The 24,439-nt window shown below is 40.8% G+C and overlaps 1 protein-coding gene across 1 annotated transcript in view; it reads left to right on the top strand.

The window, feature by feature from the left end:
- The window catches only part of LOC129764761 (uncharacterized), a 477,799-nt gene that overhangs the window by 448,289 nt on the left and 5,071 nt on the right, over positions 1-24,439 (top strand). The window contains exons 7-8 of the mRNA XM_055764228.1: positions 1,206-1,383; positions 16,987-17,123. Of these exons, the coding sequence (XP_055620203.1) occupies positions 1,206-1,383; positions 16,987-17,123 (315 nt within the window). The remainder of the gene's footprint in view (positions 1-1,205; positions 1,384-16,986; positions 17,124-24,439) is intronic.

Below are 24,439 nucleotides of genomic sequence, written 5' to 3'. Positions count from 1 at the left end.
CGAATTCACGTTTACACCGGGAACGTATATTGGGAATCTCCCTTTTCTTCTTTTCTCACTATTCATCGGCGATGCGACTGAATCTCTAGTGTCTTCTGCCAAAGCGGTGACTTGGAACAATCCAGCACGCGCACTATGTATTTTACGAAATCAAATTTTTTATATCTGCATGCTATCCAATTTTTGTCCTCGTCGCCACAATGTCACGACCCCAAACTGTGGGCTAATTTCTTTTTGGGAAAATAACCAATAAAACACTTGAGCCTGGTTTCGAGTTCAACAGCTTACTAACTTTTATTTGACAAATTCATTGTGTACATGACTAGGAGAGATCTATTGCTTCTCTCCTCTCAGGCGGGACGAAGTTTGCCGGGTCAGCTAATCATTTATATAACACAAGAATTAAATTTTTGAATTTCTCATTCATTGAATTCGTCATTCACATCACGTTGTTCAATATCCTCATTTCGAGTTCTTTCCCGAAGGCTCACATTATCGAACAGCTGCCAGATATACTATTCATTTTATGATCGATTTCATTCTGATTCAGAAATCAAACTGCGCCCCCCTGTGCGTTTTATAGCGCTACTGCCACAATATTTATTCCGCGCGATATAATTCCAATTAGTTTTTGGCATTGTTTCGGTTCGTAAAACAAATTTCGGGTCTGAGCTGTTCACAGCCATAGGCCAGCTTACCTGTTCAGGGTTCCCTTCCGCTGTGGGAAGACATATCCTATGGGGCCCCGAAGTACGCCGAGCTATAAAACAAACTCCGCCGAGGAGCAGCTGAAACAACACAACACAAGTTACAGCAACATGTTGCAACAGTGGAATCCCACGGGTTCGGTTGAGTAAAGATTTAGCGTCAAGTCTAGCGCCGGAAACCGCCCCCAGGGGGGGAATGGGCAGAGAATGAATATTTACGGCATCATTTCCATATTTATTTCCTTAGTCATCCATGCAGCTCGGTCGAAACAAAGCCGAGAAAGGAACCGCAGCAGAAATCCGTCATCTCGACTTGAAAAAGTCATTTCCCCCCACCGTACAGAACCAAGCAGCAGTAGCAGCTTTTAGCACCGGGACCGCCGGCTCCTCCGCAGCTCAACTTCTTTTATTTGCTCCCCTGCTCCCACCCCCACTCCCACTGACTGCCACCAACGGTTTCTGCAACAGAATCTGATATATTTATGTGTTCATTTTCAGCGCCTGAGGTCCTGATCGTAGATGAAGAGGGAGAACCACTGTACGATAAGTATTATGAAGTTGGCTCAACGATAAAACTGATGTGCCGAATACGGCACATGTCGATGCTGCGATCCGCCGTCTACTGGATTCACAACGAGAACATATTGAACCACGATGTCCTGAGGGGCGGTATCAGGTAAGTCCCCCTCCACTTTGTCAAGGTGATGCGCTATGGTTTAGAGTTCCAGCGCTGGAAAAATCTTCTCGCGTGAACGTGTTCCAATAAGAAATTTAAGTCCATGAATTGGCGACATAGGTTTTGATGTCCTAAATCAACTGAAACATCGAGGGCAATAGAAAAAAAAAACATATTCGCAAGAAAACTACCTTCCGCTCGTTTCCGTCTTGATAACATCCTCGGGCAATCTTTCATCTGCCAGATATTTTATCCAATTAAACCGATGCCCCTTATCCAATGCTTCCGCCATGGAAACGGCCCCCCTACATGATTGTGTTTATTTTGATTTCGACATAAAATGAAAACCACCGATAGCAGCAGCAGCAACAGTAGCAGCAGCAGCGGTGAAGGGCACTCAACATAGTGTCGAATTTTCGGATTGTAGTTTCAATTTTCATTCTATTTTCCTATCCTTCTATCCGTAATTGAAGAATCCTCAACCCTAGCCACCAAGCTAGCTATCCTATTCGGAAAGGAGTGGTTCAATTTGCTACCCCTTCGAGTTCTCAAATGACGTACGTTATTCGTTGGGTGAATAAACCTGAGAACGAATTGGATTGAAACAATACCAAAGGGTGGTACATCTTCATTCCGAGTAGCATCGAGTTATTCCTCTCGAAATGCTTGGGAAAATAAACTAGGTTCAATATGGACGTTGTTATTTTTTAACATTTGGAAGATTTTGCAAAAAAAACAACGCTCATCTCGAACATGTATGTTTATGATCAAAATTTCGTCTTGGTTTCAAATATAGTTTGACTTTAACGATTTCTTCTACCCAGCTCCATGTTTTTCTTGCGGTACATTTATTATTGTCAGTTACTCCACAATATGCACGCAAAAAACAGTTTAGACTACTCACTCTCTGATTGTAAATTTTCATATTTTAAGATATTATGTCATACAAAGGATCCAAACGGATTGATTCTGTTGCTATTAAATATAATTTTTATTTTGACCAAACTTAGTCCCACCCTTTATGTAGACGCTTTTCTTAAATCTTGATAATTCCTCCCGCTTTACTCAAAAACAAATTGTATAATTTCTGACACCATTTAGGAAACGCTTCATTTTTTCACTGTCAATTATAAACGATTTGTGTTTGGAGGAACAATTTTATGTAGATTGATAAACATTTGACAAATAACGCTTTGGTTTTACTCTCTACTTCTACTAGGTTAAATCTACATCTTTTGGATTATTGTAAGATTTTTTCTTCTATAAATCTTTAAGAAATGATTCCTAGCCCAAAATAATCATTCAGTTTTATTTATTTATTTTGGCTTAACATCTTTACAACATGGCCTGATTCACAATTTTTCTAGCAAGGCCTGCGACCAACCCCACTATCTCGCAGGAGGACCATCGTGATACTGCTGCTTTACGTCCCGAGTACCACCAGGATTGGGCAAAGACGCTTATAGCGGCGTCCATTCGCTTAGAGGAGCTGTTTCCGGGTTTTTGTGGCTTTTCTTGGGGACTGGCAATGCCCAATGCTCATCCCACCACACCCTAGACAGTTCCCCTTTACCAGGTTACTCGCGTATAGGTCTGTGAGACCAAGAAATCAATAATTCGTTCATTTCTCAGAAAACTTCAACACTACGACTTTGCGATTCTCTCAAGCTTCGTTATTCGTCGTTCGTCATCGTTTAGCGGAGAGTTTCTCAAAGTGGTCGATATAGACCCCCTGGGGTCGATTTCGGTTTCCCAAGGGTCGACAGAAACGAAAATTAATTTAGGGGGTGGACGGGGTCTGAATATCGACCCCTATAAAATAATAAAAAAAAGTTCTTATTTGATATATTTAAGATGCTCCATAAGTTGAACCTACGTGAACCATCCTTTTTTAAGAATGACCAAGGTTGCCAAGGTTTTTGGCAAGAAAATCTGTATCCAAAAACTAACGAAAAAAAGGGAAAGAAAGGTTTATTTTTATTTTGAAGTTATGGTTCTTATTTATGATTTGCTTAAGTCGTATCAATACAGCGCGGACTCGATTATATACAGTTTTTGATTTCTTTTCACTGTATATAATCGAATCCTGTATATAATCGAGTCAAAAAAAATTTGTTTTTTATTTGTTAATAACATTTTGAAAGTGAAAAACTTAAAAGTTAATTATTTTTAATGTGTTTTTATTAATTTTATCCTAAGAAATTCATTAAACTAGACTGTTTCTATCAATTAAATTGAAGTTCTTTAATCGCTCTACAATTTGTTCTTTGACGGCCATTTTCTATCTTTTTTAAATTGGCTGCAATATCGATATAAACAATTCCTGGTCAAAATTCAAGCAACATCTAAAATCACGATGTTTACCCCACTGCATACGTAATAGTCTTCACCTTAACGTAGAAAGGTTACATTTTCTTAAAAAGCCATATTTGAAATATATGTATGTATTTTTTTCCGAACTGTATATAATCGAGTCCAAAATTGTATATAATCGAATCACATATAATCGAGTCCGACCTATACAACAAAATAAACCATAGAAAAAATCTCATAATAAATTGTAAGATGTTTACGCTGATGAATGTGGAATTATCAAAAAGTATCCCAAAAACATCCTTAGTAGGAATGGAGACGATGAGAACGAGAAAACGAGAACGAGAACGAGACGAATAAAAAGTACAAAAAGTTCAAGATGAAAAGTTCGGCAAGTAAAAAAATGTGAACAGGTTCGTGCGAGATAATATGTTAGAGCGTACAAGTCCTTTAGGCATGTTTAACATTTTTCTGTATTTTAAACATATACGCGATTTAACACGAAGGAAGTCATCATCAAATTCATGTCCAAACATGCTCCTAAGAGGCGAACACGAAATTATTGCGACACCGAAAATGTCATGCCAATTTGCTTATAATGTTTAGAATCAAACCAAAATTTTAGGGTAGTTTTATACATATATTTACTTCAAAAATCAAAAGAAAAGTTTATCGATGGAGCCTTGAGTGTAAAATTGAACGCATTTTCGCTTGATGCCCTCCATCAAAGTCTTTACAGTGTCATCCGGTACCAGTTTCTCAGTTTTTTCCATTTCCTTAACATGTCCTTCTCGTCTTTGACTGTCTTCTTGCTCTTCCGAAGTTCCCGCTTCATTATTGCCCAGTACTGCTCCACTGGGCGCAGCTCCGGACAGTTTGGCTGGTTCATGTCCTTTGGACAAAATGGACAGAATTGGCCTCATACCACTCCAGGACACTTTTAGAATAGTGACATGATGCCAAATCTGGCCAAAATAGCGGATAGCTTCGTCGTGCTGCTGCAAGAACGGCAAAAGGCGCTTCTCGAGGCACTCAGATTTGTAGATCTCGCCATTTACTGTGCCCTTTGTCACGAAAGGCTCACTCCTCAGTCCGCAAGAGTAGATGGCCTGCCAAACGAGATATTTGGAGGTGAACTTCGACATTTTCTTCTTCTTAAATTTGTCGTCCACATCGAACATGCTCTTGCCGGTGAAAAACTCCAACCCCGGAATTTTCTTAAAATCGGCTTTTATATACGTTTCGTCGTCCATCACACAGCAGCCATATTTTGTCAGCATCTTCTCGTAGAACTTCCGTGCCCGAATTTTACCGTGGTCCAACGTCAACCGCTCCTGGAACCGATTCAACACTCTGGAGACGGTTGAATGGTGAATGTTCAACATTTTTCCCAACTGCCGGTGCGACAGGTCAGGAAATTCCAGGTGTTTGGAAAGAATTTGTTCTCTCGACTCGCGTTGGTTCACCTCCATTTTTGTTGAATCGAAAAACACGACTTCGAGTTTGACAGCATGTAGACAATACACATCAATGAGAAAGTGTGCAAAATTTGGTTGATTCTTACCCAATGGTAAAAAAGTTATGCCCTGTTGAATGTGTCGCAATAATTTCGTGTTCGCCCTTTACCGCCAGCTCGTGACAGCCTCCTAGCGACAGCCTTCACAGCTGGCTCGGGTTAATCGGGTTTGTTAAACACACAGAGACAAAAACTAACGAAATAGCAGACACGAAAAAATAAAAATTAACATTTCCTTCGGCTCATTACATTAAGGACACGACAAATAGAAAAAACGCGAAGTGTTAACAGCACGAATGCAGTGTTATTTCGCGCATTTGTTCTCAATTTCAATTTAAATTTACTCAAATGCAAAAAATAACATAGTTTTGAAAATCTAACATTATGTAAAGTAGAATATGCTCTCTCAAATACCGCTAATGAACATTGTTTGACAAAAAAAAATGACAAATTAATGAGTATAGAGAATAACAGTCGAGCTTTAAATGCTAACTTCCACTTAAACGCACCTTCTGGACTATTGTGCACTATCGAGAACGAAAAAACACGTATTTATTTTTCAGAAACATTTTGTTGACACAATAAAAAATTATAAAACACAAAAAACACTCTAAATAATATCAATTCCGCAGCATATAGTCTAAATCCGCACCTGTAGAACAAAAAAAAATTTCACCAGCAACAATTACCTGCAAAAAGAATAATCATTACAATACCACCCACAGTTGCGAACAACAAAACAACATATAAACAATCATAACAATCACAAAGAATAACAAGCGAATTGTCATAGGATAGGAACGGATGGAAACAGATTCGCCATACAGAGAGCATTTGTTTTATTCCGGACATAAAAGGTACAGTGTCTACCGGGTTTTATGGTTGTATGATGCAAATGTAAACAAACCGTGTGTTTTTCAACTGTACTGTATGAGTGGCGTTTTTCAATCAATTCAATTGGAGTTCATGCAACAAGCGAATACTTTGTAGTAGAGTGGAATTCACTGGAGCGGATTTCACCTCATAAACTATTGTTTTATTTTCTGATACACAATACAGAAGCGAATAAGTTCAAGGTCTGTTCAAAAAGTATCGCGACTTTCGAATTTACGCGGGTTACGTATATTCGATTCTAGATTTTTTGTGGCATTATGCTGACAAGTGCGGCTATTTTGAATGTGCAGTTAATTTTTGACAATTGTTTTTCATACACGTGTTTAGGTTCACCTTCGATTTTGGCCTATTGTTATTGTGACGACAACACCCCTCGTCGCAGCAACGCCGTAATGAACTCGGGTGCGTACTGTCATGCGTGACAGAAAGAAACGTCAAACAGGCGGAACAATAGGGGCAAAAAAGCATTGTGGTTTATCATTGTGCTGACTTTCATTTTGGTTCTTCTCGATAACTTTGAGTTTCATCGTTTACCTAAAATTTACCTCAAATTATATCCTAAAATTACCTGTTTTGCAAAAATTGTTGGATTGGGCACACTCAAAACGTGGACAGTTAGGATTCTTCCATTCCAAACCTATATGTACACTAAAATTGTAAGTGTTAAATAAATGAATTATATTATGAATAAAATTGTATCTATGTTACAGCTTGAAGCATAAACCAACAGAAAAACTGCGTTTTTCTTGCTGTCGAGATTAGTGTTACAATAACTCCTCCCCCCAACAAAATCTTCATGAATTTTACTACGGGGATCGAGATGGAAGGACAACAAAGATCCGCAGGAACAAGCTGCCAGTCTTGCACCCGGCCAGACACTCACAATGAGAAATGGGTCGCCTGCGACCAATGTAATCTATGGGAACATTACGGTTGCGCGGGGGTGGACGATTCCGTGAAGGACAGACCATACGTTTGTAAACGGTGCCGTTCCAAGCAAGCCGTAGCTGGAGCATCGTCTACTCAGAAACCAGACGAACCGCTTTCAAACACCAGATGTCTTCGTTCAACAACGGTTAAATCCGGATCTAAAAATGCGAAGCAAGGATCTAATACAGCGCGATCGACTACTCCGAGTACGACTTCTAGTACACGGGCTCTTCGTTTGCAGAATAAGCTGAAACTGGCGGAAGAAGAACAGATCCTGAAAGAGAAGGAACTGGAAGTGCAACAAGCAATGAAGAAGAAGGAAATGGATGAAGAACTACGTCGTCTGGAGGAAAGGAAAGCACTCATGGAAGAAGAAGCGAAGCTGCGTCAGAGGAAATTACAAGACGAGAAATCGTTTCAGGAGAAGCAGCAGATGGTTAGAAAGGAGTCTCTAGAAAAGAAGCAGACCATAATTCGACAGTTGAGCGAGTGTGGCAGTCGGAACGGATCGATTCTCGACTCCGAACAACGGGTTTCCAATTGGTTGGAACATTGTTCTCCTGAACCACGCGAAGATCGCCGTTAGTCAGTCAAAACCCACCAACGCCAAGCGATGGCCAACGTCAAACTGCAGTTCTTCAGAAACCCTCGAGCTACGTTCCTGCACAAGCTATTCCCGCGATGACACACAGCATCCCGATGTATCAGCCATCTATGTCTGGCCAACTGAATTGGAATTCTAACCCAATCATTCCGAGCCAGGTATTTACCCATCACTGTGGGGATTCCAGACAGCAGTTCCAGAGCTTCGCGGTTCCAGCATATCAGCAATACGATCCGGCCTTTCAGGCAATTCCATGTGGCAGTTAAATGCAGCCACAATCGACGAGTAACCGGGAACCAGTAGCGCCCGCTGTAGACTCAAGCGAGCAACAACGTATGCAGAATCCGAATGCGGCGCAATACACTTACGGAGGACCGATTCCCAGCGTCGCTCCAGGTATTCCTCCGAACCAAACACGGAATGTACAGCAAAGACCAACTGGTTCATTCCCTACGGCACTAGATGTACACCAGGTGGCAGCAAGGCAGGTGATGGGGAAAGAATTGCCATCCTTTTCCGGCAATCCCGAGGATTGGCCAATCTTCATCTGCAGCTTCGAGCAATCGACTGCAGCCTGTGGCTATACTGACGCCGAAAACTTGATTCGATTACAAAGATGCTTGAAAGGGCATGCGCTTGAATCAGTGCGTAGTCGTCTTCTGCTTCCTTCGAGCGTTCCTCAAGTAGTAAACACATTGAGAACCTTGTACGGCAGACCCGAACTCCTGATCCGATCGCTACTTGAAAAGGTCCATCGAGCTCCAGCACCCCGACACGATCGTCTCGAAACGGTTATCGAATTTGGTCTAACCGTTCAAAATCTAGCCGATCACCTAAAGGCAGCAAACCAGTTTACGCACTTGGCCAATCCGGTGCTCATGCAGGAACTTGTCGAGAAGCTCCCCGGTTCTCTAAAAATGGAGTGGGCGGTCTACAAAAGCAGGCAGCCATACGCGACGCTGGCAACATTCAGCGACTTCATGTCTGGATTAGTGACTGCAGCAAGCCAGGTATCCTTCGAACTACCATGTTCCAGTCGGGACTACAAGAAAGATCCACGAAAGCCCAAGGAGAAAGGTATATTACATGCCCATTCCGCGATGCCAGCTGCGTCGTCGTCTTCAAACGCATCGGCAAATCGAAAGAAATCAGGTAAGCCATGCGCAACATGTGATCGAGAAGGGCATCGAGTATCCGACTGTCATCAGTTCAAATCGTTAAGCATCGATGAGCGGTGGAAAATTGTCCATCAAAAGAGTTTGTGTCGTACATGCTTGAATAGTCATGGTAAATGGCCATGTAAATCCTGGTTAGGGTGTGGGGTTGACGGTTGTCGCCTAAAACACCATACACTCCTCCACTCCCTTCAATCCCCTCCGAATGTCTCTGCCAGTCATCTCACTACGAGCTACAATCTTTGTCCCATGTTTCGGGTGCTCCCAGTAGTTTTGTATGCGAGGGCGCGTACGGAGGTTGTATTCGGTTTCATTGACGAAGGGTCGTCAATAACACTTCTAGAGGAAACAGTCGCCGATCGCCTGGGTATTTCCGGACCTGTAGAACCTTTAACCCTACAGTGGACGGGTAAGATAACGCGGAAAGAATAACACTCGCAGCGACTACAACTTGAAATTTCGGGAGAGGGTAATGCGAATCGTCTTAAGCTCAGTGAAGTTAGAACGGTTAGTTGTTTGGTATTGCCTTCCCAATCGATAAGGTATAGGGAACTCTACGAACGATATCCACATTTGCGTGGACTCCCTGTGAAAGATTATGATCTGATCCGACCTAAGTTATTAATCGGATTGGACAATCTTCGTCTCTGTGTTCCCTTAAAGTTACGTGAAGGGGCACCAATGGATCCGATAGCTGCAAAGTGTAGATTGGGTTGGAGCATCTACGGGTGTGTTTCCGGTACACCAGAACAGCAGGGTGTTGTTCATTTTCATGCGGCGCCATCTGCCGATCCGGACCAGCAGTTGAACAATCAACTTAGAGACTACTTCACACTAGAAGACGTCGGTGCAATTGGGCCGTGTGAACTTCTGGAGTCGAACGAAGAAATGCGTGCGAGAAAGATTTTGGAGGAAACAACACGTCGCACTGATCACGGTTTCGAAACTGGACTCTTGTGGCGCACCGATGATCCGGATTTCCCGGACAGCTACCCTATGGCAGTTCGACGTCTAATGTCTCTGGAAAAGAAGCTGGCAAGCAATCCTTCCTTGCAAGAGCGGGTCCGTGAGCAGATAATGGAATACGTACAGAAGGGCTACGCACACAAAGCAATCACATCAGAACTGAGGAACGCAGATCGCAAACGTACGTGGTTCCTGCCATTGGGTGTCGTAGTTCATCCGAAAAAACCGAACAAAGTGAGGCTAGTTTGGGACGCTGCTGCGACAGTAAACGGGGTCTCCTTTAATTCAAGACTTCTCAAGGGACCCAATCTACTAACACCTCTTCCAGCGGTCCTCAGCCGTTTTCGTCAGTTTCCGGTGGCCGTTTGCGGTGACATCAAGGAAATGTTTCACCAACTCCTAATTCGTATCCAGGATCGCATGACACAATGCTTCCTCTGGCGAGACACTCCAGCGAATCCAATAGAAATCTACGTCATGGACGTTGCTACCTTTGGTGCGACCTGTTCACCCGCCTCCGCGCAGTACATCAAGAACATCAATGCACAGGAATTCGCTGAAGTATACCCGCGTGCTGCCACAGCAATCATGAGGAACCATTATGTGGACGATTACTTAGATAGTTACTTGACCGTTGAGGAAGCTGCTGAGGTCGTGAAGGAGGTTATTCATGTCCATTCGATGGGAGGCTTCGAGATTTGTCGCTTCCGCTCGAACTCGGCGGAACTTCTTCAAGAAATAGGGGAAACTTCTGCTGGAGAGCCGAAGCAACTAACCCTGGGAGGACCCGGTGTTCCAGAATCCGTGCTTGGTATGAACTGGACCCCTTCAGATGACAGCTTCTCTTACAACTTCACGCTACGAGATGATCTGCGTGGAATTCTGAATTATGCTCACGTACCCACTAAACCTCAAAGTCGTAATGAGTCTTTTCGACCCACTCGGGCTTATTTCGCATTTCCTGGTCCACGGGAAAGTAATCATTCAAGGGACGTGGGCTGCAGGAACGGGTTGAGATGTACCAATTAGCGAGAGTCTCTTCCAAAAATGGCGACAATGGGTGGCCCTATTTCCAGAACTTGGTAAACTGAAGATTCCTCGTTGTTACTTCTCACCATTTCCGGCAAATTTCCACGATATGCATGTTCATTGCTTCGTGGATGCAAGTGATGTCGCCTACTCGTGTGCTGTATACTTCCAGCTAGTGCATAACGACAGCGTTCAGGTGGTACTTGTTGGAGCCAAGAGTAAAGTAGCGCCCTTGAAGACATTGTCTACTCCAAGGCTTGAACTTAAAGCTGCCGTTCTGGGAGTACGCTTTCTGGCGGCTATTCTCGAATATCACACGTTATCTGTATCTCAGCGATTCTTCTGGAGCGACTCTACTACGGTGTTGGCATGGATCCGATCGGATCACCGAATATTTCACAAGTTTGTGTCAGTGCGAGTTGGAGAAATACTAACCTTGAGTGATCCGCAAGAATGGAGATGGATGAAGTCTAAGCTTAATGTGGCTGATGACGCCACGAAGTGGAAGAAAGGTCCAACTCTTGAATCGAACTATCCTTGGTTCGAAGGACCAGACTTTCTACGCGACATCGAGGAATCATGGCCTAAGCAATCAATCGTGACTACGACCCACGAAGAAGTTCGAAGCGTTCAGGTACACTGCAATCCCGAACCACTCATCGATTATTCCAGGTTCAGCCACTGGTCAAAACTCCAACGGACGACAACTTATGTCATTCGCTTCATCGATGGATTACGTCGGAGTAATGTTGGACGGAGTCTGCAGAAGGGGATTCTTACTCAAGCCGAACTCTCGCGTGCAGAGATTCTCCTGTGGAAACTGGCACAGATGGAATCTTTTCCAGAAGAGAGAACCATACTCGAGAAAAACAAAAGGCTTCCCGGAAGCAAAGCATTCTGTCGTTCCTAAATCCAGCTGTATCTACAAAACGTTGCCGTTTATGGACGAGCAAGGTATCCTACGGATGCGAGGTCGCGCTTCAACAGCATGGTTCTTATCATTCGAAGCAAAATACCCTGTTTTACTTCCCAAGCAACATATGATGACAATTTTGATCACGAATTGGTATCATCGTCGTTTTCGCCATGCCAACCGTGAAACCGTGGTCAACGAAATGCGCCAGCGATACGAAATTGCGAACTTAAGATCCCTTGTGCGAAAGGTGACAGAAAACTGCGCATGGTGTCGCATCACCAAGGCCCTTCCAAAACCACCAGCGATGGCACCGCTTCCCGAAGCAAGGTTGCAGCCATTTGTGCGTCCATTCACGCACGTTGGCGTCGATTATTTTGGGCCCGTGTTAGTCAAGGTAGGTCGTAGTCAGGTAAAGCGCTGGGTCGCCCTATTTACCTGCCTCACCGTCCGCGCTGTGCACAGCTTGTCTACGGTGTCGTGCATTATGGCCGTCCGGAGATTTGTATGTCGACGCGGATCGCCAGGGGTGTTCTATTCGGATAATGGCACCTGCTTCCAAGGTACTAATCGTCAACTTCAGGAGGAGATGGCGGCAAGCAACGAGGCTCTAGCAACTACGTTTACGAATGCACAAACTGATTGGAGGTTCATCCCTCCAGCGGCACCCCACATGGGCGGAGTGTGGGAGCGCCTCTTAAGATCCGTGAAGACAGCGATTGGTAGCGCTCTAGACCACCCTAGGAAACCCGATGACGAAACACTGGAGACTATCATCTACGAGGCGGAAGCGCTGGTCAACTCCAGACCCCTTACGTACATTCGGCTCGAGTCAGCGGATCAAGAGTCATTAACCCCCAACCACTTCCTGCTTGGCAGTTCAACGGGCAATAAAATCCATCCACCAGTCGACGTGGATGTTCATGCTACACTCCGTAGCAGTTGGAAGATGGCACAGCATATCGGCACCGTATTTTGGAACAGGTGGATAAAAGAATATCTTCCGGTCATAACACGTCGTTGGAAATGGTTCGACGAGGTCAAGGAGTTGCAGGCGGGTGATCTTGTGCTTGTCCTGAACGGTACTGGCCGTAACCAATGGATCAGAGGACGGATAGAGGAAACCATCAAAGGCCGTGATGGAAGAGTCCGCCAGGCACTAGTGCGGACAGCTAACGACATCCTTCGGCGACCTGCAATCTAGCTGGCGGTGTTAGACGTCAGAGAGGAATGTAATCCTCTAGAAACTACCGGAGATCCGGAACATCACTAGGTTTACGGGCGGGGGTATGTGACGACAACACCCCTCGTCGCAGCAACGCCGTAATGAACTCGGGTGCGTACTGTCATGCGTGACAGAAAGAAACGTCAAACAGGCGGAACAATAGGGGCAAAAGAGCATTGTGGCTTATCATTGTGCTGACTTTCATTTTGGTTCTCCTCGATAACTTTGAGTTTCATCGTTTACCTAAAATTTACCTCAAATTATATCCTAAAATTACCTGTTTTGCAAAAATTATTGGATTGGGCACACTCAAAACGTGGACAGTTAGGATTCTTCCATTCCAAACCTATATGTACACTAAAATTGTAAGTGTTAAATAAATGAATTATATTATGAATAAAATTGTATCTATGTTACAGCTTGAAGCATAAACCAACAGAAAAACTGCGTTTTTCTTGCTGTCGTGAGAAATCCCTTCGTAGTGCTGAAACAAAATCGGCTATGGCTATGGAAATGATTAATGGAATAGGATAGAGTGGACCACTCTAACTACTAGAGCTGTTCTAAACGTAGCACGATTTTTGTATACCCACGGATTACTTATATTTGATTTCAGTTGTTGACGTGCTCGGGTGTTTACATCTTTTCGACCCTTTGAGAACATTTTTTCGAACTCCGATAAACGTTGTGTCGCTCCAAGGTAGGTTTACCAGATATCACAATCAACATTCGGAATGTGTACGCGCACTTAAGTTTGTTTTTCACACAAAATTTGATACAGATTCTTTGATCCATTTTTGCAATAGGCAAACATCAAAACACGTGCGAGAAAAGCAGTTGTAAAACAATTACTGAACATTCAAAATAGCAAAATAGCAAATACTTGTCAGTATAAGTGTACACAAGTACCAACATAATGCCACAAAAAAATCTAAAATCAAATATACGTAATCCGCGTAATTCTAAAGTCGCGATACTTTTTGAACAGACCTCGTCTACCCTCTATGAGATCAGCATGCTCGAAAGCAGTTGAAAATCACATGTAATCAATAAGAGTTTGGTTTCGTTGAGAAGTCCCATGTCTCTAGTTGCTAATAATACCATAAGGCGTTCAAATTGTTCAATTCTTTACGTTTTTTAACGATTTTTTCAAAGAGAAATTATGATCATGGTTTGTCCGGTTCTAAAAATCACCATTTTTGTATGAAAAAAAAATCGAATTTTCAAGTAGAAGTTACATTTCTCATTTATTGAGTTTGCCGTCATCATATTGATCCATTAATAATTTAGGGTTTCTTGAGAATATTACCTTTTCTTAGGCATTTTAAAGGTGAACATCTCTCAACAAAGAGAAACTTTATTGCTGCTTCGCGCGATGGGCAACAATAAAAAACAAACAAAATGCAGCGCGCCAAGCGGTTGCCATAATAATCATGTGGACAAACAAACATCAGCGAGTCGGACAAACCATGATCAAAATTTGAGGTCATCGAGATCTATTAATTACATGTTTCTCTGATACAAATAGTGTGCAAGCATGATGTTTACAATATTTGTAAGTGGAATAATCCAGAAAAGGTCTGAATACGAACTAGATAATCATCTGGTGATTGATTAAAAGTTAACTCAAATGAGGGACGTACTGACACCAATAGAAGGTGGATTTTATAAACTTTAAAACATGTGAATCCGTGAAAATATCATATTAAACTACTGTAAATCATGAAAAAGACAATTTTATCTATATTTTTTGAAAAATTTGAATGCCTGATTTGACACAAGTGCGCTGAATTAGCGCATTCAAAAAAGTGGACAAATCATGATCATATTTTCGACTGGACAACCCAACATCATTTACCTTATATATTCGATACGGAGAATTGATAATGTTGTTTCTGAAGATGTGTTTATTTTTCCCGTCGCCGAGATAGTGTAATTTTATACAGCAATAAAAAAGTGTTTCTAACGTTGCTAATTTATACATTTCCACATAATTAGCTCTGCAGAACATCATGATTTCGTTTAATACTTACCATTATAAAAATAAATTTATTATTCGTGGGAAACTACTTCTTTAAATCTACTTTGCATTGCTTTGTGTTTTTTGCTTGCTTCATGTAAGCTAGCTGTCAAACTCATCTTCGATGTCACGAACAGCGAATATCCAAACAAAGAACTATAAACTAACAGCCATTCCATGTCGAACCAATATAGTGGTTCTCAGATTTTCGTCAAAAGTGGTATATTTGTTCTTAATCGCAAAATATTAGACCCGTATTTTTTTTTTTTTTTCATTAGGGTACCCATCTTCATTTTAGGGGATGTCCGGGGTTCTCGGGGGCCCAGTTGTTCAAAAGTAATGATTTTTTCAAAAAAGTTTTTTTTTCGGAAAAGGGGAAAAAATTGGTTTTTAACCATCATTTAACTTTGAAAATTCATAACTTGAAAGCGAAAAAAATCACATCTCCGATTTTTGGATATGTTGTGTCAAAAATCCTCAGCTTTCAAGAAAAAATATAAAAAAATATAACACCCTCTAGTCCAAAGCCACGAAAACAACAAAAAACAAATACAATCAATAATTACGAAAACAAAATCCAAATTTTTGGCAAGTGTTATGTTTTTCCTAAAAAGAATAAGTGATTGGCTGTAATTTTATATATCGATCATCTGTATCGATCCAGCAGTTTAAAAGTTATGAATTTCCAAAAAAAAGTCATTTTTGGGAAAAACTCGAAAAAATGTTTTTTTCGGGCCACTCTAAAATGGAAATGGTCACCCTTACGAAAAAATAAAAAAAATACGGGTCAAATATCTTGCGATAAAGAACAAAACTACCACTTTTCGCGAAAACCTGAGAAACACTATATCGGTTGGACATGGAATGGCTGCAAAGGTACCGTATAATTAGAGCAAAGCATGTTCAGTACATCGTTCAGTCGCAAATACAACATCGCACAGTATTGATCAACATCTAGACTATATTCGATCTCATTTTTTCCACAACATCGTGTGTAATATTGGATAACTGAATAATGTGGATACAGTCTATTTTTCAAGAAAATGCGTCGTGCTTTTTTAAACTTCAGGAAATGCTCTTCGGACCTTGACCAGGTTTTGAGCATGAGAAAAGATTGTGGAAAAAAACTGTACATATCTTTGTTCTCTGCAACAACGAACCGCCAAACGAATTTACATTCAATGCAATTCTAGATTGTCCAGTAAAAACGCCGCGTTGGGCTCTACAGCAAAGTCTATGTTCCCGAAGAAGATAGCCTTCCCCCAAAAGCCCAAGAAAATTTTACTTGATTGTCACACAGATCAACATACGCTGTACTCGGACATGTATGTTGACCTGTATGATTGTCTTTAAAAAAAATTATAACACTTTGCTATAAAATTACAATAATGTCAACATAGCTTTGGCTTTCGAACAATGAACCAGATCTCCCATGGGATTGTTTTTTCCGTTACAGTTCACTCGTGACATCGCCTGTCTAGAACCCCACAGCTCTATTCAACAGTGTCCCCATCGTTAGCAGTAAAAAATAACACTAACAATGTAGGGTCGGATATCTTACGAAAAACCGGATGATACCCTCTATAATATAACAAGTTAAAAGAAACTTATCGTCAATCTTGTTTTAGTAGCACCACAGAACAAACGCGGCAAATTCTCGCAGACCTGTGTAACGTAGCGGCAACTCAGTGTTCTAGCCCGATATTGGCAAGGATGATCTCAATTCATTCTTTGCCAGAACCCGGGGCTTGATGCCAACAAAAACATAGTTTTTATCGCCATTTCATCACGTTGCCTTACATTTAACTTAAGCCACCTTCGATTGTGACCGGGCCGTTGATAGTCCCCGTTTGGTCGCTCACAAAATCCCACGTTTTTTTTCTTTCCATGACCAGACGCCAGGCAATCTGAACCATGGCAGCAGCACAACTCTCAGAAAACAGTCAATATCCTTTTTTGCGAGTTCGCTTACCTTTTTTTACTAACCCTCATTCGATTCTCTCTTTTTTTCCGGATAGCGTCAAGACGAACCTCACCAACATCGGTGCCAACTCAACGCTGTTCGTGGCCAAAGTGAACAAACAGGACTCGGGCAGCTACACTTGTTCAATTGGACCAAATCAGCACTATAGCATCTCCGTACACGTCCTGAACGGTAAGAGTTTATATATTTTTCATCGAAGTGTCTCTACTCTCTCACTCACACAAAATCACCCAGGATTGGGAGGGGAGGAGTTGTTAATTTATCAAAATAGGTAGTAAATGGAATCTTTCACCAGTGGGATTTTAGACGTATCGGCCGAAAGCACATCAAACCCCCCGGGTGGATTAATCCTTCCCGTATTGAGCCTAGGTTTATCCCGGGGGGTCGTAAGATTCGAAGTATTAAGAGAATAATCACTTTGTGCGAGTATTTATTTTGTCGAGCACCGAAACAACTTTCTACAAAACAAATACAACCACTTGAACCGCCCAGCCGAAGAGGAGGCTCTTGCTCTTTCGGGAGATCGAAGCGAACGATAAAATGACTGCCGGTAGCACATACACTCTACTCCTTACAACACAAGAACCTGCCACCGAGACAGACAAAGGCAATCCTGCAACAACAACAACAAAAGAAAAGTTAAATATCCGCTAGTACAAGATTTTCAGCTTCCCGAGGAGTAACCCAACAAACGGGTTAAGCAAAGGAAAATAAGAAGCCGAGAAAAAATTGCTTAATATCCTCTTCCCACGGATATGTGTGTGTGTGTGTATGTTGGCGTATATTGAGTTCAAAGTTTTCTATTGGAAAAGTTTTCGTTTTTCACGCTGCGTCACTGACACTAATCCTATTGTTGTTACCACTGAGGCATAGCGCGCATATCCGACGAAAGTTCCGATCAGGAATAGCAGAAAAATTCATCTCCATCTTCGCCGCCAAACCAACACGGGTGAGTGGGTAGGTCATCCTTACGTTCGAAGAGCAAAATAATTCTGCTACGCCTAATTTATTGACGCGGCATTGTGAAGTTTCCTAATCACCCATCTCTTTGCTAATGATGAGGGAAACGAACGGTCAAAAGGGACCCCGAAACCCCAGGATTCGATGGCTTCGTCTCCTGCTGGCCGAGAAAACCGACCGCGCTTATCGCGATGGAAGTTTGTTTCCCGCTCCTTATCAACGATGTTGTTGGAGCTTTCCTGAATGAAAAAAGGGGAAAACAAGTTTCAGAGGGAATGGTTGAAAGATGCCACGAATAGATATTCGACTCGGTCGGTAGTGTGTTGAGAAGATGAATCGATTGAATGTTTCCGTAGACAATCGAACAACATGTTTAGTAATATTGTCACATGTTTTCCAGAACCGATCTTTGTCTGTTTTTGGTCTTGTTCACAATTCGATGATAGCACTTTTTATAAGTTCACTATGTCTGACTGTCAAACGATCAGAATAAAACATATATTGACTAATAATAAACTGTGTCATTTTGAATTGACTAGCTGACAATTTTCGCGTCCTGAGCGAGATGTGATAGCAAGGGACGGTTATAAACATAATGGGTCATCTGAAAAGATCTTTTGCAATTTTTGAATATATTTTTCTGTTTTTGAAAACTATTTAAAATCAATTATAAATAAGTATATATAGGTCATAATTATATGTTTTGCTTTTCTGCAGTAAATATGCATCACATTCTTCAAAGTTTGCCTTCAGAAATTTCACTCATTTCCAAATCAATATATTTTTTGACACGATTGGTGAATCACCAATCTTTGTCTACAAAAAAGTGTAGCCTAAAATGCCTCGCGTTCTTTTAACACGATTGGATCAATGTTACCCGAAATATAACCATCAAAATCATCTTATGACCAATAACCGCGATACGTTTCTAATGACCCAATATAAACTCCAGAAGTCCGAAATGTAAAGCAAACTTTTAAGACAGATAATCCATAGACGAATTTCGTGTCAACTCGACTGGCCATTGACAGTAACATCTCAGATTGCAGCGAAACGTTGTGGTTGTAAAGACATTGATCATTCAGGCAACATTGCATACTTGAACTCATTGAAAAAGGATTAGACTATTTTTTGAGAAGAGCCTATTTTTTCTTTATTTAAAAAAAAATATGTATCAAAAATTGTTATATAATATGAAACAAAATTGTTTCTATTTTCATAGAATTTTCATAAAAAATATCCAAAAAAATATATATGAAAATTGAAATTAATTTTTCTCAAAAGCGCATTTTTTTTAAATTCTCAAAATAATTATATTAATAGCCCTTACAATTTTTAACATGTCACCCTGTAACAGTTGCCACAACTGTTTTCATCATGAGATATTTTTGGATTATTTATTTACTTATTTATTATTGGTGTTCATATTTATTGAGTGTTATTTATTTATTTCTAAATTTATTTATTCACAATATTTATTTATTTATTTATTTATATACTTATTAATTTATTGGTTAGGATAGTTAGTAATTATTCAAATATCAAAATTTAAATTCAAAAACTCACACTGAAACATTTACAGTGTACCTGTACTAAGTCACAACCGAAAGTAAACTAAAAGATACTCCACAAAGTATACTTAAGAGCTTAGATTTCCCATCCCACCTCCCTGGAGCTGGGCGAAAGCTCAATCGCCAAAGTTGTTCGGCCAATGAGTGTCTGTTCGCGCAGTGCTTACTTTCGTGGCCTTGAGTTTGGGGAGGGGAATGAGAAGGTCGTATTCAAGGACGGTTAGTTGAAGCAAGATGCACACAAGGGGATGCTTTGGGAAAATTATCTTCGGCTGAGCTTGAGCTCTGAATCGCGAGATACCCTGCGGTTTATTTGAGGACTACACTGTTCTTCGACCATTTGACTTAGAACTGTCCGACATCGCGGAACCATTGTGTGTTTTGTTCGCGATTGGTTAATTTGTAATCATTGTTCTTGATTAAACAAATAAACGCTCAATTAATTTAAAAGAGCTAATAAAACAACAGGGAAATTCCTTTCTTGGCGAAATCCGGCGAACCAAACACGTCGGAGAAAAGGCTGCGCCGTACCCTCGCGCCTTCAACGGACCCGCTGGAAGCTACCAACCGGCGGAGAATCCGCCGCAAAGAAGCAGAAGGAGTCGGTGAGGAAATTTGTGTCCTCATCGCACTCCCCAGGTACCCTGTATTGTATAGTTTCGTCCATGTGCACATGTGATGTCTCCATAGTTTAAGCAAAGTAAACGTACAAATAAATTGTATAAATGTGAATCTGTAGTCCACTCAGGAAGTTTTTCGTCATGTTGTTAAGTTATGAGTAAAAGTCATATGTGATCCTGTAATCGTTCATTTTATGTTTCATTAAGGTTTCACGATATCCGTGTTTTGAGATTATTATTTGGATTTCGTTGTTGTTTGGAGCCTTTGTTTCCCAGATGGTTGAGCCAGTCTGGTTATTTGTTCGCTGAATACTTCCGGTGATGAGAAAACCCTGTTGCGGTATTCTGTGCTTTTAAGGTGATTCTTGGTCGTTTGATGGTTTTCTCGGAGTACTCTACGGGTGTCTTCTAGAAGTCTTCGCTGGCTGGAATTGGTACAGCTCGATCGTCCCCCGATCCTGATAAAAGTATACAATTTAGGCCTGCATGTCAGGCCTCTAGCTGGGCAACTAACGCGGCGATTGGTCCTCGAAAGAGGTGGCGCTTAAGCCAATCGCTTAAGAGAGGTCGGGTAGAAAGGCGAGCTGTTAGCCTTCTTCGAGCTGGCCGTAGGTTCCGGGTTGTCTTTTGAAACCCGGTCCGCTACAACCCATATAATTGAAGATGGGCATTTTTAAAGGGAAAAGTTTTTCTAACAATAACTTGTCCATGCTTTTTTTTGAAAAAATTACAACTAATCCTAATTTTGTTTAAAGTCAAGACAGTGATTGAGCGTTTTTGACAAAGGTCTAAAAATTACTATAATTTGAGCTTTTGTCTAAAATATCAACTATTAATGTTTAAACCATATTTTTTTTTTATGTATACATTATCGCGATCTTCATGACATGCATGCAAACTTTTTTCTATTTAGAAATATGTCAAGAACATTTCAAACGCTAAATTGCTATCCTGACTTTAAAGCAAAATTAGGATTAGGTGAATTTTTTCAAACAAAACATGAAAATGTTGTTGTAAGAAAAACTTTTTCCCTGTAAAAGTGTCTTCCAATATATGGGTGACTTGTTGGAAATTGTAAAGGATATTCACATATTTTTAATAGTATTATAGTAGTATAAGTAAAAAGCGTGCAGTTTGGGAGGAACCCTTTTAAACAAAATTTTAGTTTACTTTGTCTCCGAGTTCAATTTTGTGAAAAAATCATACAGAAAACCGAAATTATATCAACAAAATTCACAAATTTGTCTAGCTTACCTGTAGTATATGTCAAACCACGTTGAACTCGAACATCGATACATGCATACGTGATACACGAGAGAGAGAAACGAATTCATTTTGAGGGGAGTCACTTCAATGAAGTCCATTTGACGGAGAAAAATGAAATGAGATAGTCGAGTTGTAGAGTGAGATAGCAACTAAACGCCCGAATGACTGTCGAGTCATGTTGATGGAGAAACTGCTACGTATGCGAATTTCTTCTTAGTCCCCGGACTATTATAACATTGAATGCCCAAAAATTATATAAAAGAGTTCACTTTAAGTTGATCGTGTCTGGACCTTGATTCATTCCACCAAAAAATAAAACATTCAAAGAATTACATATAATCCTAATAATAATTATATAGTGTGTGTGTGTGTGTGTGTGACGTCAACCTTTTATCTCTTGTACTGCCGTTCTACTTATAGTTGTCCCATGTTCCAAAATCTGCAACTGAGAAAAACGTAATCAAAGTTTTCCAGGGCATTTGTCTACCAGGTTCATAAAATCATGGTGGGACAGTTATGCCTCGAATATCAAAATGGGACAATTGAACTTGATGTTGTTTTTTAGAATACTGGGAACATACAATAAGTTTTTTGTGTTTTTCCGAAAGATTATGCATTAAAATATTGTTTTCGGAAGAAGGGAGTGATCTGTAACACCTTTTTTTTATCCCATTTATTTATTTAAGGCTCATTAGCATTTTAGCTGTAACAGAGCCGAATTTGAATCGTGTACATGTCACATGGTTATCATATATCTATAATTAGCACATTACGCAGTTGCCATTCGCCAGTATTCCTTCTATACCATTACATATGGTACATTCACACAGTAGCCATTTAGGCGTAAGAGTATTCTTTCTGTTCTTCCATTATCCAGTAGGACCACCGGACAGCGGAGACAGTTGATTGATCATTGTTGAATTATTTATAGAACAGCAGCCCGATGTGTCTTGCAGAGCAGAGCAGTTGTATGGATGAATCGATCTTATTTCGACCGTGGATCGATCTCCATCGCTGATGATTGTTGCGTGGACGTAGTTATTCTGTAACAACACAAAGATGGTCAATGAGAACCCTGAGTTTTGCACTCACGATCGATCGCTTACTAAGCGAACGCGCCACCAATGTGGCTACGGAAACCCCCGATCTGTAACACCTTTGCAAAATATAAATCTCATTGTTATTAGGCATTCACTAACAAGGTGTACATTTGTTCTGTTAAACTTTTTTTTTATTTGTTTGAGAATCAGTTCGTTTTTCTATACCAGAAATGAGGTTATCAGCCCTACTGGAAGCGTGACATAAAATTCTTGTGCATGAACTGATTCATTTATTATGGATCTACAAAAAAAAACAACAGTTATGCTTGGAATATCAACATGGGGCGATTGAGCTTGATGTTGTGTTTTCAAAGTCAGGGAAAAAACAATAATTTTTTTTCTGTGTTTTTCCGGAAAATTAGGCATAAAACATCGTTTTATGAAGAAAAGTGAAAATTGTCAAAAATAGTTCTCAATATAGTTCTTAAAATATATGGAATTTTTGCATGCACATTCCTGAAAAAAACAAGTGTTTTACTTGTAAGATTCATGTGTGTTAATTCTCGGGATTGACATATACAGGGTTTTCCATTTCGGGCTTCCGAAAATATACAGCCCTGCGCTGACAACCGTTCGACATAGCTGTCAACCAAAGCGTCATATCGTTAGTTGAATTTTTGCCATTTTACAATATGGATCGTTTTAGCATCGCACAACGTGTTAATTTTGTTAAATTACACTATAAAAATGATGAAAAACCGGCAAATGTTTTTCGAGCATTACGGACGGATTTTTGTCGTCATGGACGGCCTACAGAGCACACAATCGCTAATGTAGTGCGTAAATTCGATCAAACTGGATCCGTAGCGGATATTGTGAAACCTGTGCATCATCGTAATGTGCGTTCGGCCGAAAATATCGCTGCTGTTGCTGCCAGTGTGGAGGATGACCCGAATGTTTCGATTCCACGGCGTGCTCAGCAATTGGGCTTGTCAAACACATCATTGTGGTGAATTTTGCATTTGGACTTGCACCTACATCCATATAAAGTCCAACTGGTACAAAAATTAGAGCGTGGTGACCATGGAATGCGTCGGGCATACGTCGATTGGGTGAACGAACAACAGCAGCAAAATGCTGAATTTTCGCATCAAATTTTCTTCAGCGATGAGGCACATTTCGAGCTCGGTGGCTATGGGGCTCAGAAAATCCACACGTGACTGTTGAGAGGCCATTGCATCCGCCAAAAGTCACTGTTTGGTACGCATTATGGTCTGGTGGAGTCATCGGGCCGTATTTATTTGAAAATGAGGACGGCGAGACGGTAACTGTTAATGGTGAGCTCTATGGCCGCATGTTAACCGATTTTTTTTGCCACAAATTGAAGATATGGATACGGATGACATGTGGTTTCAGCAGGACGGCGCCACGTGCCACACAACACGACCGAACATGGCCATATTGCGAACGAAATTTGAGGGACGCTTAATTTCGCGTTTTGGTGATGCCAATTGACCGTTCAGATCATGCGATTTGAACCCGCTAGACTTTTTTTTTGTGTCTCCGCAAACTCTTGAACATTTGAAAGACAACATTCGTGAAGTTATGACCGAGATACCGCCCCATATGTGCCGAAAAGTCATCGAAAATTACCTGTTCCGTATCATGGTGTGCGAGGAAGCCCTAGGTGAACATTTGAATGATGTTGTATTTCACACATAATGGCATAAACCAAACTTTAATTTGAAATAAAAGTTTCATCGAAATTCGAATTCTAAGTTTGTTTAGTTCAATTTACTTCGGAATTTAAAGTTGGAAAACCCTGTATAGATAGAATAAAACACACAAAGATGTTAGGGATTCTTTTTTAAATTGATTTGAAATTTTTTGATGAGCTGACCAAAAATTTCAACTCTTTGAGGGAGAAGATAAAAAGAGAAAGAGAAAGAGAAAGAGAAAGAGAAAGAGAAAGAGAAAGAGAAAGAGAAAGAGAAAGAGAAAGAGAAAGAGAAGAGAAGAGAGAAAGAGAA

The sequence above is a fragment of the Toxorhynchites rutilus genome, chromosome 2 (assembly GCF_029784135.1).
Source record: "Toxorhynchites rutilus septentrionalis strain SRP chromosome 2, ASM2978413v1, whole genome shotgun sequence".
Classification (NCBI taxonomy): domain Eukaryota; kingdom Metazoa; phylum Arthropoda; class Insecta; order Diptera; family Culicidae; genus Toxorhynchites; species Toxorhynchites rutilus.
Note: the sequence above shows the minus strand (reverse complement) of the source record. Positions and strands in the feature narration are given on the sequence as shown.